We start from the raw sequence: 16617 nt of genomic DNA, 5'->3' as shown, positions 1-16617 counted from the left end.
CAACCAGATTTATCAACGTGCAACATTTAAACTCACTTATGCAAGCTTTAATCTACTTGCTCCTATCATTATTTCATTTGGTTTCGGCCCATTTCTTCATAGCCGAAAATTTCATCCTTCATCAACTCTCCAATCACGCAGAGAATGGAGAAAAGAAAGGTAGGAGAGTGATAACCAGACTTACCTTAACCGAAAATCAGTCTTGCATGTAACTTCACCTCCTCCGATCACCCACCTCCGTGTTGCTCTCGGTCTCTTCCTCTCTCGTGCTCTCTCAGCGTCGCGGAAGTGAAATGAAGATGGTGAGAATGATCTGATGATGTAAAGGAAGTGGCATGCGTGTGAAGTAAGCGTGGGTAGAAATAAAATGCCCATTTTGCCCTTTTACTCTATTTTCTTTCAATTTCATCCTTCCACTATAATTCTGAAATAATGGGATAAACCCAGAAATTATTCCACCATGTTTTATATGGATCTTTCTTTCCATTAGCTTCTTTTACCCATAAACTAATTTCTCTAAAAATTTTGAGTCAAAAATTAACTCATAACTATTTTCCATAATTTTCAGAGAAAATAAACTATTTTTCTCTTAAAATTATCCATTAAAATTATTTAAGCCATTCTTGGGGAAATACCTTTTCCAAAATGTCTCTAAACCCTAAAAATCAATATTTCATAATTTTCCCCTTTTATTTGGCAAATAAATAATTTTAATAAATTTTTCTCTTTTCTACTCATCCTAAGTCATAAAATTCGGGGTGTTACATACACTTATAAAGAACATTGCATAAAGCAATCGGTCTTAGTTGCCTAATACTTTCAGGCCTATCAACTTTTAGGACTAAGGTCAACAGGGTATTATTATCACTACTAAGCCCTGTCTTCCCCTCCCATACCTCCTAAAACAAAGTTCATCACTTCCTTTCCTACAATATGCCGCTCTTTCTAGAAAAAAGATCGCTAGGAACCCATCATCTCTTGGGACTTTATAAGCTCCAATTGAAAAAATGGCATTTTTAACTTCCTCAAAAGTGACAAGAACTTCCATCTGGGCCCATCTACTGTCATCAATTACAGGGAAAGAGACCCCAATCTCCAGCCTGCTTCCATCATTCGCCTCGTCCTCAAAGAGGGATTTACAGAAGTCACTAGCCAACTTCTTCAATTCCAAAGGCTCCTCTATCCACTCCCTTTCTTCATTCTTAAGCATTGAAATTCTATTCTTCCTCTGTCTTGTCACAATCTTCAAATGGTAATATTTAGTATTACGATCACCATCATTAATCCAGTCACATCTAGCTTTTTGAAACCACAACACCTCTTCTTGTTTCAGGACTTCTCTTAATTCTTCTTGTAATTGCCATTCAAGTTTAAGTAAAAAAAATCAAAGGCTTTGGGGCGCTACTAATTCTTCTCTGCACCCTATCTATCCTTACTAGCAACCTTCATTCCTTCGCTTGGATATTTAGAAAAACTTCTCTATTCCATTTATTCAAATTATGTTGCAGCTGCCTCAAATTCCCTTGCACATTCCCCCCACCTCCCAACTTCTCACTACCTCATGTTCAAAAGAATCATGCAACAGCTAGGCCGCTTCAAACCGAAAGGGCCGTACTCTTATCCTCCTTTCTTCTTCTAAACATAATAGCAGAGGGTGGTGATAAGAACTCCCTAGCCGTGCTAAGACATGAATGCTTGCTTTAGGAAACTTCAATCTCCATAGTTCATTGCAGAGTCCTCTATCTAATCTTTCATACACTCTTTGGTAGCCAGGTATGAGTGGTACCCTCCAAGTGTAAGCATTGTGACAAGAACCAATATCCATCAATCCACAATTATTGATTCTTTCTTCACAGAGACCACAACGCCCTAAATTAATAGGAGCACCCCCTTTCTTTTCACTTTCACCTCTAATATCATTAAGATCTCCAATAATCATCCAAGGCTAACTATTCAGGCTAGCAAAGTTACACATCTTCTCCCAAAATTCTCTCTTCTCTCCTTCACGAGGTACCACATAGGCAAAAGTGATTACCCAATGCTCCTCATGGTCAAAACTGACTTTAAAGTGGCCGTACTAACTTCTCTTTTCCAAACAATCCATTTGAATTCATCCCCCATTCTAGGCTACCCATACACCTCTAACAAAGCCAACACCGTCAATAGCCTCCACATCCTTGTACCCAAGCTTCCTGAAAAACACATATGCTCTACTTGCTGGAACTCTAGTTTCCATGAGAACCACAATCTCTGGTCTCTTCAACTGAATCATCATCCTCACTTCCCTCTCCACCTCCTTACTACTAGCTCCATAGCAATTCCAACATAACATGTTTTCTGACATCATAAACAACCTAAAAAAAAGAACAATAGCAACTCAGTCAATCCTTATCAATCCACTCTCCATTCCTTCATTCCCTATTTCTGTCTCTTTACAACCACCTACTTCCTCCAAAATGGTATCCGGGGGCTTCCCACCAAACATACCACTAACTACACCTTTCCCTGTTGTTATCAGTTCCTCATTGTGCAACACATTCACTTCAATTTCCTTTAGGCATTCAATGTAGTTCCCCATTTCGTGCACCATGTTCTTTACCCTACCCACTCTTCCATCCATCGGTACTTTAATCTTCCTCTTAAAACCTTCAATTATCTCATTTCTTACCTCCATATTACCAGTTTGATCCTTCCATTCATCTGTAATTTCTTCCCAAGATCGATTATCCACTCCTTTAGTCTTTTTCCTGTATTCATGAATTGGAACCAATGCATGAACAGCTCCTTCTTTATTACCTCCCTTTACTTCTTCAACTTCTAACCTGCTGAAACAAGAACCAGCTGCTCTTCTAGCTCTATTTTCACCTTCCATAGCCTTATTTCCACTCCCAAACCTTCTACCTCCCCTTTATTTCTGCACCACTAACCAGGACCCATAAAGTCGCTGTTCTCTTATTTCCTCCATATTTCCCTCTACCTTCCCACTTCTTTTCTACATGTCCTTTCCTTTTTCCTTGCAATCTCTTTCCATATGCCCATACCTACCGCAATGAAAGCATAATAAGTGCAACCCTTCATATTCAACCTTAAACTCCCTTCCTTCCATGATTAAATATGGCAGAAGAGGCTTCATCAAATCCACTTGAACTCCTAACCTTGCAAACTTGCCTCTAGATTGGAAGGATGTGGTGTTGTCTACTTTCACTGTCTTACCAATCTGATCCCCAATAACCTGCAGCACCTCTTCCTCATAACACTCAAAAGGCAAATCTGATAAACGGACCCAAACCAAAATATCCTCCAACACTTCAGTCATTGGATTGAAGTTAGCTCTCCATTCCCTCACAGTCAACTCATGGTTAGCAATTAACCAAGGTCCCTCCCTTAGTACCCTGTGATAATCTTCCCAACTTGTGAATTTAACCACAAAAAAATCATTCCTAAGATCAACCATAGAGATCGATCCATGCTTAGCCCACAGTACCTCCAGTTTCGGCTCCATTGAGCACAAACTCAATTTCCATCCAAGCAATTTAACTATCAAACTCTTCTTGAAAGGTAAACTTAAAAACAGAGCAACCATTCAGGTATATATATGCTTACATATACATACCTACAAACACCTACTCCCTCTCACTAGCTTCATAACTTGACAGCACGGAGGACCAGTCAAGCATTTGACCTTGAAAAATCACCATCCGAATTCGGACACACACACATAAACCGAATAGGAATGTGGAGGCAAAGAAAGGGACATGCAAGCTCAAAAACTACCACTACCTACTTTAGTCTTGTCGTGGAATAAGAGTTCACCGGTCCTCTTCCTCTTTTCTTCACTTTCTCTCACTACCCACACTTTCTTACTCAACCATTACAGCTAAATCTAAACACAGATCGAAAGAAATAAAGATGGAAGGGTAATTAGGAGGTTTACCTAAGCTCAGAACAGTGATTGCATGTCAGGTTCTTGATCTCCTGCGGTCTCTTGCCGGTGACGCACCGCTGGTCCCTCTCACTCGCGCTCTCTCTCTATTCTCTACAGAAAGCAGAAATGAAATGAAGGAGGTGCATGAGTGATCTAATGGTTAAAAGGGCAAGGCACACGCGTAAGGTTTGGGAGATTCTTGGACCAGTTTGCCCCTCTATCATATTTATTCCTCAAATTTGATCCTCTATCATATTTATTCCTCAAATTTGATCCTTCTCCTATTTTTCTGAAATATAAAATATATCCAGAAATTAAACCAAAATATCTTATATGGATTTTCCTTATCCATTAGCTTTTTTTGACCCATATAATAGATTTTCTAAAAATTCTGGATCAAAAGTTAATTCCTAATTATTTTTCTTGAATTTTTCAAGAAAATAGCCATTCACTCTAGAAATTAATCCTTAACACGTTTTAAGGATTTTATGCCTCAAATAAATTTTTTACCTTCACAACTGGTTATCCTAAAATTTTCACATTAAATATAAATCTCTAAGCATTTTTCCATAATTTTCTGAGAAAATAAGCCATTTTCCTCTTAAAATTATCTATTAAAATTATTTAAGTCATTTTTGGGGAAATAAATTTTCCAAAATATCTCTAAACCTTGAAAATCAATATTCCATAATTTTTTCCAATTTTATTTGGCTATTAAATAATTTTAATGAATTTTCTCTTTTCTGCTCATCTTGAGTCAAAAAATTCGGGATGTTACAACAAATATGTTTATAGTAAGTTTCATAATAGGAAAGGTGTCATGATTTGTTTGTATGTAGATGGCATGTTAATTTTTGGCACTGATTTGAATGAAATAAATCAAACAAAAAAATTCTTATCTAAAAATTTTGAAATGAAAGATATGAGAGAAGCAGATGTCATACTAGGAATCAAAATTATTAGGGATAATAATTGTCTTGGTCATTCACAATCTCATTATACTGAGAAAATATTAAAAAAGTTTAATTGTCTTGATTGTTTTTCTTGTTTCTACTCCATTTGATTCTAGTATGAAATTAGTACCAAACAAAGGTTGTCCTGTGAGACAACATGATTATTCAATGTAATTGGATGCTTGATGTATACTATGACGTGTATAAGACCAAATATAGCATATGTTGTGGGAAGGTTAAGTAGATACACAAGCAATCCAAGTCAGAATCACTAGCATACTGTGGACAGAGTACTAAGGTACTTGAAAGGAACAGTCAACTATAGTTTGACCTATAATGATAATCTTTCAATTTTGCAAGGATATACAGATGTTAGTTGGATAAGTTACTCAGCGGATCATGCTTCCACAAGTGGGTGGGTCTTCACTTTAGGTGGGGGTGTTGTTTTTTAGGGATCTAAGAAACAAACATGCATTGCAGAGGTTACCACAAATTCTGAGTTTATAGCATTGGCTGCAAGTAGTAAGGAAGCGGAATGGCTTAGAAACTTGTTACTTGGAATTCCTATATGGCCTAAGCCAATGGCACCAATATCTATCTATTGTGATAGTCAGTCTACTCTTTTAAGTGCTTATAGCCAAATTTATAATGGAAAATCATGACATATTAGATTGAGACATAGTTCTGTGAAGAATCTAATTATGAATTGAGTAATCTCCATAAGTTATATAAGATCTGAATTAAACCTTACAGATCCTTTGACGAAAGGTTTAGCAAGGGAAGTGGTGTTGAAAGCATCATAGGGGATGGGATTGAAGCCCTATAAACCTTGATCACTGATAGTGGAAACCCAACTCACACTTGACTATCATATCAAGTATTGAGTTCAATGGTGAAAGTATGCTATTAGAGTGATTGTAAGTACTTGACATGTTTATACATCCCAAGGTTGAAAAGTACTTGGTAACCATGAGATTTAAAAAGGAAAGGTTGAGCTTCAATTTGGCTCTTAATGGACCTGTAAGCATGTATTTGTTGGAGCATTAATCATGGTGCTCTTGACAGTGTCTACCTATATGAGGGTGAAGTGGGACCGCTTCTAAGAGTCTAAGGGCTTGACTCTAAAAACTCTTTATGAAAAAGATACGGAACAAGGCCATAAACATGTCATTTTAAAGTGGCCATATAGTGGGCCGAGATCCCATTAGTGAGTCATGCACACCTATTCATGTGAGATAATTGGTTCAAAGCTTAGTCTACCATATTATTTTGAATGGGTGAAAACACGTCTTGCTTAGGTAAAGGTTCAAATCCTTGAGATACCTTTATTGAAAACATGAGATTTTCGAAGTGATAAGAGTTTAGGTTTATTTTAAAAATTGTGGGGGATTGTTGGAATATTTTTAAAATGAAAAGATATGTTTTTGAAAGTTCATATCATTATATAAATTTATTAAATTAATAAATTTATATGAGGGGTTATGTCTTCATATAGACTAATAAATTTATTTGAAGGGTTGTGTCTTCATATAAATTAAATATTTATATGAAGGGTTATGTAGGAAATTACAATACTAAAAGATCCTACATATTAAATACTAGTACATTGTATTTATTGAAATAATGTTGGTTCATGAGCCAACATATGGTTGTGACTTTTTATTTAATAAGGTATTATTCCAAAAGGTATCTCTTCCAGGCATTATTCTATGACTTATATAAACCCCTCACCATCACTTCATTTGCATACAACACAACATAAACATAAAGACTAAACTCATTGCCTTTGTCTTTGAGTGCACGCAGAGATAGAGTCAAATTATCACTTTGCAAAAGTCATTGTTGTCTTCGCTTGAATCCTGAAAGTGCAATCCATATTCAAGAGTCTTCATTGTATCCTCAAGGAAATTCGCCAGCATCCCAACTTGCATTATATAAGATAAGAATAGGTGGGGGCAAATTAAGCCTGAAAGAAAGTGCTGCCCACGCCTTGAAGACATTATGCATCACTTTTTTCTTGATCTCTTCTTCTTGTACTCTTCAGAGAACCATTCCCACCAACATATCCTTTATTGAAATTCCTTCGTGTGATCAGTGGGATAAAAGGTAAGGCCGAAAAGGTAAAGACATTGCTAGGATGCGTGATGATATCATCAACGACCACACAGAAAAGAAGGGTGGCGATATAAGAGCAGCAGAGGATCTTGTTGATGTTCTTCTCAGGATTCAGAAAGAGAATGACCTTGAAATCCCATTAACTCTCGACAACATCAAAGCTGTCATCCTGGTAATTCACTCCTAGCTAGTTTAATTTAATTTGGTCATAAAATGATTATTTTACTTTTCTACCTCATAAAGAATTATATAAATAAAGCTTAAGTATATATTGATGGTACCATGTGCACTTGATTTTACTTGTCTATCTATAAATGACTTGTCAATCATATGTTTTCAAATTATATAAAGGAAGTAGAAGTTCTTATAAAATCTCTAAATCTGACCTGCATTGAAATCAGCGTTTTTTTCTTTGGAGGGAGGGGTTGCTACTACCAAATGTTAACTTGCTATTTGCTGATGTTTTTTTTTTTTTTGGCCAGACAAGGACATCAAAGCAGATAACATAAATAATAGAGATTTTAATTAATCGTGGAACCTATATATTTTCAGGACATGTTCATTGGTGGAACTGAAACAGCAGCAGCAACAACAGAGTGGGCAATGGCAGAAATGATTAGAAAACCAGAAGTAACGAAGAAGGCACAAGAAGAAGGGTCTATGGAAATGAAGGATTCGTGGACGAGTCAAACTCCATCGATTGAAATATGTAATGACAGTCATTCGAGAGACTTTAAGGGTACACCCACCTGTTTTTTTGTTACTTCCGAGACAAAATAGTGAGATTTGTCAAATTGATGGCTATGAAATACCTCTGAAATCTACGGTGATCACAATGAAGAAGGGACAGTACCCGATGTTCACAATCCTATATATTTCACTTATAAATTGTCATGAATATATCATGTGTTAATTAATTATCCGGGAAAAATTCTTTAGGAGGTTGGTGAATGATGGGACCCATGTCCAACTTTTACTTACATGAATCGCTGGTCTCAATGAACCTAGACTAAGCAATTAATAACTTTTTAAAATTTTTAATCGAATGTCAAATAATCAATTTTAAAAAAAAGACCAAATTTAGATATTTATGGGTTTCATAATTGATTTTCCAATTTATATATGATAGTCCGTTCCCTTTTTTAAATAAACAAGTTATGATTACACTTAGTTATAATATATATTTTGATGTTAACGTCGTCTTATATTTTTGACATTATCTTTTCTCTTTTGTAATTAAATAATTCATGATATTAATAACACTATGAAATAGTTGGCTTTGAAGACTATTTGAAATATAAACTAGTAGAACTTCTTTTCTTTTCTTTTTTGTTTGGAAAAGACAATCAATGATAAGTTATAGAAATTAACCATACAAATAACTAACGAGTGATAAGTATCACCCCTTCTTTTTAATTCATAGCTAAATGTAATTGAGTTATAGCACTAGATGAACTGATCTTGAAGGTAACAGAAGACACAGGCCATAGGGGATACTATTTAATTTGATCTCAAATTGATCGTAAATACACTGATAATATCTCCCGAATAATTTTTAGAGAAAATGATTAAAAAAAAGCTTAAAATTACTAAATTTCAAATAAGGAATGTCAACAAAAATTTATTGTCATTTGCCCATTCAATGTTATCAATACCAAATAAAGTGTTATTATCAAACCTGATTTAAGATTTAGTAATTTCTAGCTTTTTTTTGTTATTATCCCTAAGTTTTAACTTTTAAGCATATATAAAATTTCAATTCCATTTTTATGCGACAATTAAGGGAGCTACACACACACACACACACACACACACACATATGAAAATTATTAGAACTTAGATAGTCAAGTAAATACTAGGTATGTGTTTCTATCAAAATAGTTCAAACCAATTTGATAGGAAACTTCCTTGGGTTACTTATTGTTAATTTTTCCTTGCATGTGCTTATGCTTCTTTTGAGTCTCAGATGTCTTAGGTCTACAACTTCCTTCCCCCCCCCCCCAATCTTCAGTTTTCTCTTTCTTCGGATTAGAGTTGTTATCTTTGTCCTAATATTTATAAGTTAGAGAATTAAGTATTTTTGTCCCATTTATAAGTCCCGTCATTAATTCTCCTTGCTATGAAACAGATTAAAAAAGGGACGTAATAAGTATATTTTGTAGCGGTGAGAAAGAGACTATGACTGCTGTTGGACTTGCCAAAGGGGAAGACTATGATATAACAAAATCTGCGTGTCACTCCCATTTCCAATAGTCTTGCTTTGCTTGTTTGTGAAAAACTGCAATCTCGCTCTCGCTCATCTGTTTTGAATATTGATTTGTCCCCCCCCCCCCCCCACAAATAACAGCTAAACAAAAAACCTAGGTACGTAGTTTTGTTTTTAGGCAAAGAAATTAGTACATATGGAACAGATATCATACGTCAAAAAACATGCAACAAGGGTCAAAGACTTTGAATCTTAATTATTTTTACGTACCCAAGTCACAATCAGAGGAATTCCAATTTTTTTTTTTCAAAGAATAGTATCTCACATGCTTCTATTTTTGAATAGTTCAAAACAAGTTACTTCTTGTTTTCTTTTGTCTTTTTTCATTTTTTCTTTTTGTGTTTTTAAAACACCCTTGCAATCCATAACCTCACGCTTAGCTTATAATAAAGCCTTAAAAGAGGTACTTGGTGTTATTTGGCTACAAATCCTGACAAGTGATGTGATTTATTGCTTGTAAGTTGATTAATACTACTTTCAGTTCTTAATATAAAATCTACTTGACTTAACTAATTTAGATAGATTAAGAAAAGTTATTAAATTAGCTATTTGTTAAAAATTTGTTACCCTATTAAATAATCTAGATTAAATTTCCTTTTGATACAAGCTCTCTTAACATATGTAATTAATAGGATTAGTTTGGATAAATAACTTATATTTAGGACTGAATTCAAACTCCTTACTAACTCTTATATTATAGATCAGGAATAGTATTAAATACAGTCATACATTATTCTTCAATTTTCCAGTTTAAGATTGTGTAATGTGAGTTACAATGTTGTCACAAAACTACCTGCAAGTGGTAAATTACTGAGCTATGGGCAGTGTATTTTGTTGTGGGAAGACTGAGTCGTGACAATATCATAGTAAGAAATCATTCAACTTCTATGAGACCAATGAAACTCAAAGAGGATATATATATATATATATATATATATCTGCGTGTGTGTGTGATGAAAAAGCTTTATATGACGGCTTGATCTGGAATTTTATCCGGGAACTCACTTCCAATAGTTTTGTTTTGCTTGTTTGTTAAAAATATCACTCATACCGCAGGCTACTTTGAAACATAATATGCACCTAATTTTCTAAAGTCCAATACCAAAAAAAAAAACAAAGAAAAGAAATTTGAAGATCAGTATGTGGACTTGAAATACAAGCATAGACCTAATATAATTTGAGATAACTTTTCCTTGAGAAATATTTTGTCGCTTAGAATTTTCTTCATGCAGTTTTTGACGAGACAATTTCAATATGCATTGTGTCCTTCCTTTTTTTTTCTCCTTATTAAATCTTTTAATTTTATTCTTTTAATATTATTAATCTCTACAACTCTGCTCTGTCAGTATTATTAGACCATACATAAAAACTAATTGTGCTAACAAAGAAAAATTAAATAACTTAATATGAAGGAAAAAAAACTCATAGGTACGTAATTAAAATTAAAAATTGAAGGAAACTATAGCTACCTCAAAAATGATTGCATCAAGCAACATTATTTAGCCGCCATGGGTAACTCCGAATTCCAGCCACTGAAGTTAGGCTTACGCAAAAAGAAATTAAAACAAAAAACAATTAAAAAAAAAGACCGGTAAATCCGAGGAACATTAATTGGTATATATCGCAGCTGGTTTTCTAAATTTTAGAATTTAGATTTAAAAATGATGACAACGACACTGATCTTATTTTTGAAAGGTACTCTAACTAAATTTTATAACTCTTCGCAAAAATAAGTAACTTATAGTATCTCTAATAAATTAGTTAATAGCCTTTGTTTAACGTTATTATTTAATAGGATGTCTCAATTTAAAAACCACAGTATTCCTACTAGTTATTACTATTTATAACTGCTGATCAACGACAATTTTTTAAAAGTATTAATTACACTTACCCATATATTAAATTATTGTTAAGCAAGATAAAAAGTAAAAACAGTTCTAATAATTTTCTATGGCTTTTTAACAACAAAGAAGCACCTGCATCAATGGCTTTTTACCAATCCACCTACTCTCTTCCTTCTTTTCCTTCTTCAACTCGCTATAATAATTCTCTAACTTAATGTCTATTTAATATATATATTAAGAATAATAATCCATATATAATAAATAAACAGAAAAATTGATGTGATTTATAAATTAAAAAAAATACTCATCTCTATAACTTATAAATAGGACCAGAAAAATATGAGAGATATTTAAACAACATAATACTACTAATATATAATAGAAGTTGCATCTTAATGATCCAAATAGGACAAGGTGGGGCAGTGATTAATAGAATACAAGTTTGCGTCCGTTGGACCTTTGGCAAGTCTAATGCCAGCCAATATATAACTTTTTTTTTTGGCCGGAGCCAATATATTATTATTATTATTATTTTTTACGAAAGAGCTTGGGCGGCATGCGTGTGTGTGTGTGTGTGTGTGTATACATATGATATAAAGAGACGCAGTGAAAAAGAACTATGAACTGTCTCCTATATATACATATTTAAGGGAGCACCTGAAAATTAAACGCTTGCGTTATTAGGAAGAAGAAAAGGAAAAATTTTCATCATGTTTCTTGGAACCACCATGTCCCTCTCGCACCTTCGCTTGCCTCCTTCGGCTTCTCCTCGTTTCATCTCTCTCTCTCTCTCTCTCTCAATATCTCTCTCACACACTCTGCGGATAATTGAGTTTGGCATTTGGATCATTGAGATAATTAGTTTCTTCGCTATTTATGTTTTAAATCTTAAACATCAATGGGAGAGGAGTTATGTATAACCTAGAAAAGTGATGTTGGGCAGATTTTTTTCTTTTCCTTTTTAGAAGTCAAGGAGTTGCTATAGTAGGTGTTACAAAAAGTGAGAATAAAATTTAAAGCATGTTTTGTAGATTATATATAGGATTAACGGTGTTAGAATTAAGAGATTAAAAATACGTTTTGTTAACTCGAGGGATTGAACTGAAATTTAATATAAACTTTGGAAGACTAAAATGTATATTTTAGCTTTTATGAAAACTTGGATTATTATTTTATTCAAATCAAATCAGTGAAAATGAAATTTTTTTTATGCGTTATTTATTTTATAACTTACATTATTTTGGTCAAAGACCCTTTACTTTTTATTAATCTTGCTCATCTGAAATAAATTGAGAGTACTTTGAATCATTTTAATCTCTTGGAGTGAGGTTTCTGGCACTAATTATAACTCATTTTTAGTATTAATATTATCAAATTACTTTTATTGGGTGAACTTTTAGTATTAATATAGAAAGTATATCAAATTAAACAAGTCATCAGTACATATTGTGTGTGTGTAATTATATGATTTTGGCAGAGCGTTAGAAATTACTTATGGGTACATTTCACATAAGCCGAGATAAAACTTTTCTCACGTACTTATCTCATATTTCAAACAAGTTCTAAGAAAATCTAACGTCTTTCTCTATTCTCATATCTCCCAGCATCTCCTATTGGATCCATTATGAAGGACAAAGTTGGGAACGGAACTAACATTATTGTAAAATATCAACCTTCCATCTCTTGTATTTATGAACATCTAAGCTAATTCCAATATCCAATTAATTTTTCTTTATAAAAATAACAATAAGATTGTGAGTTGTCTTAAATGCTGGTATTAGAAGAGAATAATAAGGAGAGAATAAGGAAGATGTTTGATAAGGTTGAACTCTCTGTCTCTTCTTATGACACAGCTTGGGTGGCAATGATTCCATCACCTTCTTCTCCACAAGCTCTTCTGTTCCCTCAGACCCTAAATTGGCTATTAGAAAATCAACACATTGACGGATCATGGGGTCTTTCTAGTAATAATAACTTGCTGACCAAATACTCTCTTTAATCTACTTTGACTTGTGTTCTTGCACTAAGCAATGGGGTGTTGGTGAACAGCAAGTCAATATAGGTAAATTGATATGATTTTTAATCTTATTATAATTAAATTCATTGGTGTTATTTTCAAGAAGCATATATATATAATGAAATAATTGGGAGATTCCCCTTTTATTATTGTTGAAGGACTTGGATATATTGAAACAAACATTGCTGCAACTGATGATGATAAACAACTTTCTTCAATTGGATTTGATATTATCTTTGCTCATTTAATTGAGCAAGCCCAAAGTCTGGGTCTAAACTTCCTCTTGGAGGGAATATTTTAGAAAAATTCATCCAAGAGGGACTTGGAGCTCCGAAGGTACTACTCCCCCCCCCCCCATCTTCATAAAACACATAGCAGAGTTCTTCATGCTTGGTTCACATACAGATAATAATCATTTACCCCAACCTCGTAACAACATTCACAAGCCATAAATAAGTAAACTCATATCATATTATTTTGGAAGATATTAGCTTGAGCTCTTTTGTGTATATATGGAAATTAACTACAGTGGATGGGGAAGCAATTCAGAAGGATGGAAGGCTTATATGGCATACATTTTAGAAGGATTTGGGAAGTTCACAGAATTGGGAAATGGCTTTGAAATTTCAAAGAAAGAATGGCTCTCTTTTTAACTCTCCAGCCGCCACTGCAGCCGCATACACTCATATCAACAATTCACACTGTCTTGATTATCTACTTTCACTGCCGGCAAAATTTGACAATGCTGGTTTGTTCTTTCAAACATTACTATTTTGATGGATTTCATTTCCATTACGTTAATCTTTGGGTTTCACACCAAAACTTGTTCGTTCAGTTCCAACAATACATCCTATTCATGTGTATGCTCGACTCCATATGGTTGATACTCTTGAAAAGCTTGGGATTAGTCGCCATTTTAAAAAGCTTGAAAATGAAACTATAGCTTTTGTTGCGGGAAGAACAAAGACCACATAATCTAATTAATCTTTTTTTCAAAAAAAAAATTTGTTTGATTTTCAAACAGGATGTGGCAGCGGGAAGAAGATGATATATTTTTAGAACCCACCACCTGTGCCCTTGCATTTCGCTTACTACGTTTGCATGGATATGATGTTTTCTCAGGTTTTAATTTGCGTCTTTATATTAAGACAAATTCTGTGTAGCTAATAGAGGATTATTAAAAAGAAAGTCTTAACTATGATACTTGTGTATTTCAGATGCACTTGATCGGTTTGCAGAAGATAAATTTCGCAATACTCTTCAAGGCTATTTGAAGGATGTTGAGTCTGTTTTGGAGTTACATAAAGCTTCACAGATAGTTTTAGATTCAAATGATTCAGTTTTGGAGGAATTAAACACCTGGACAGGGCATTTTCTTAAGGAATATTTGTCCACTTCCTCAAACAATGCTCATAGACCACCTTCTAATCATATTGATCTCGAGGTATATATACACTTAGTAGTCCCAAATTTAATTTTGATTCTCAATTTTTCTGCAATTCTGAAGTTTGATCCATCTCAATAATGTACTCCATATTTTAAAAAAAAAAAAAAGCTATTAATTTCAAGTACCTTTTGCTTTACGTTTCCCTCATCATGCTTACTTGGATTTGATGTTAAACAGAAGATCCCTAGAACATTACAAGGTGGACCAAAAGAGAATTTTGAAATCTTCATATAGATACATCATATATCTATAATCTATAAATATATATATATATTTATAATCACAGCTTACTCCATTTTTCCTCAATGCCATCCACATGGGAGCTTGTTGATTTACATAGATTAATTTATTACTTGGTACATATTCTCCATGGCTCTTCTTCTTCTTCTTCTTTTTCAGTTCTTTAGACCTCGCCAACAAAGAATTGTTGGAACTAGGAATTGAAAACTTCAATCGCTGCCAAGTAATATTTCGGAAAGAACTTGGGCTATTTAACAGGTGAGTATCTTTTTCATGGCCACTAGAATTTGTGTGTGTTTGGTTTCCTCCCCTAAAAAGGAACCAACCTTCTACTGTTAATTAATTGGTAATCCAAGAATAATCACTGATCAACGTATCATACATCAAAATAATCAGGTGGTTTAAGACGAGTGGAATGGATAAGCTACATTTTCCAATTGCCAAAACAACAGTTATGTATTCCTTCTTATCAGTGGCAGCAACACTTCCGTCTCCAGAACTTCGGGAAGCACGTTTAGCTTGGGCAAAGCATGGATTGCTCAAATCTGTGTTTGATAGTTTCTTCGATGTTTGGAGCACTAAAGAGGAACAACTAAACCTTATAAAGTTAATGGAGAAGTATGCGTAATATAGTACATACGTCTAGATTTCTCCCTCAGCATTAATAAGTGTATATATATAAGATTGTGTTTCGATTAATTAATGAAACACGCAGGTGGGATGTAGATGTCAACAAAGAACGTTGTTCTGAGCCGGTGAAGATATTATTCTTAGTGCTTAAGAGAACAATTAGTGAGACTGCAGCCCAAGCATTGAAGGTTCAAGACCGTACTGTCCTGAACCACTTAATTCAGCAGGTAAGAAAGTAGTCTGCCTATCTCTATTTTTCTTCATTGATTTCCTCATCAATAAACTAAAATCCTCTGTCGACTTCAACATTTCTTTTTCTTTTTTTTTCAGTGGGTGGATATTCTACGATCTGGGTTGAAGGAAGTAGAATGGCGCAGAAACAAGTGTGTGCCAAGCATAGAAGAATATGAGCGTAATGGCATTACAACAATGGCCTTGGGACCAATTGTCTTGTCAGCTATGTATCTAATTGGACCTAAGCTTCCACGAGCCGTGGCTGAAAGTGCAGAATGCGATTACCTTTTAGATGTTCTTGGCCTCCATGGGAGATACCTCAACGACGTCAATGGCTACCAGGTGAGATAGATGAATCGATCAATCTCAGTTTTCATGTGAATGTTGTAGAAAGAATAACATAAGATTTGGATAAGTGTGTGGTTTTTTGTGTGCAGAGGGAGAAAGAACAAGGGAAACTGGTAAACTCAGTAGGGTTGAGGTTGATTAGTGGGAGTGAAGAAGAAGAAGATAAAAAAGAAGGTTGAAGAGAAAAGGAAAGAGCTTCTGAGATTTGTGGTGAAGAAAGGAGGAATCATAGCGTCCACTGACGTGAGAGAGGTGTTTTGGAAAATGTGCAGATATCTTGAGGTGATTTATGGGAAGGATGACATAAATTATTCAAGAAAAAATTACACACAGGTCTCACAGAAGATAATTAATTCAGAAAAAATCCCTCAAAATCCCTAAATATTTCCCAAGTCCTGAGAGATATATGTGTAATAAATTGTAATTGTGATATTACCTACTTACTCCCATTAATTTGAGCTCAATGCAATTCATTTACAATTTCAACGATGGCTATTGACAACCCGAGGAGAAGCGGTTAACAACCTCGACAGTGCCCCTGTTGACTTGTCAGAGGCACTGCTGAAGTTGTTAACCGTTTCTCCTCGGGTTGTCAACA

The 16617-nt window shown here is 34.3% G+C and overlaps 2 protein-coding genes across 2 annotated transcripts; one reads left to right on the top strand and one right to left on the bottom strand.

The window, feature by feature from the left end:
- Nucleotides 1-2992: 2992 nt before the first annotated feature.
- On the bottom strand, nt 2993-3502 carry LOC114755036 (uncharacterized). Its single transcript, XM_028943908.1, has one exon. It carries the CDS (start codon nt 3500-3502, stop codon nt 2993-2995), a length of 510 nt encoding a protein of 169 aa, XP_028799741.1.
- A 3513-nt stretch (nt 3503-7015) lies between these two features.
- On the top strand, nt 7016-16022 carry LOC114755035 (ent-kaurene synthase-like 2). Its single transcript, XM_028943907.1, has 7 exons — nt 7016-7165; nt 7546-7702; nt 14338-14564; nt 14908-15065; nt 15204-15425; nt 15523-15664; nt 15768-16022. The coding sequence occupies exons 1-7, from the start codon at nt 7016-7018 to the stop codon at nt 16020-16022; spliced, it is 1311 nt and encodes a 436-aa protein (XP_028799740.1).
- Nucleotides 16023-16617: the final 595 nt, after the last annotated feature.

Source organism: Neltuma alba, unplaced genomic scaffold (genome assembly GCF_004799145.2).
Source record: "Neltuma alba isolate B1F8T4 unplaced genomic scaffold, ASM479914v2 tig00010229_pilon, whole genome shotgun sequence".
Classification (NCBI taxonomy): Eukaryota; Viridiplantae; Streptophyta; class Magnoliopsida; order Fabales; family Fabaceae; genus Neltuma; species Neltuma alba.
This window is presented reverse-complemented; position numbering and strand designations above follow the sequence as displayed.

Coding starts and splice junctions, on each gene's coding strand:
- LOC114755035 (XM_028943907.1), top strand. CDS start 7,016: ATGCGTGATGATATCATCAACGACCACACAGAAAAGAAGGGTGGCGAT. Junction 7,166..7,545: donor ACATCAAAGCTGTCATCCTG/GTAATTCACTCC, acceptor ATATATTTTCAG/GACATGTTCATTGGTGGAAC. Junction 15,426..15,522: donor CTTATAAAGTTAATGGAGAA/GTATGCGTAATA, acceptor TGAAACACGCAG/GTGGGATGTAGATGTCAACA.
- LOC114755036 (XM_028943908.1), bottom strand. CDS start 3,502: ATGGAGCCGAAACTGGAGGTACTGTGGGCTAAGCATGGATCGATCTCT.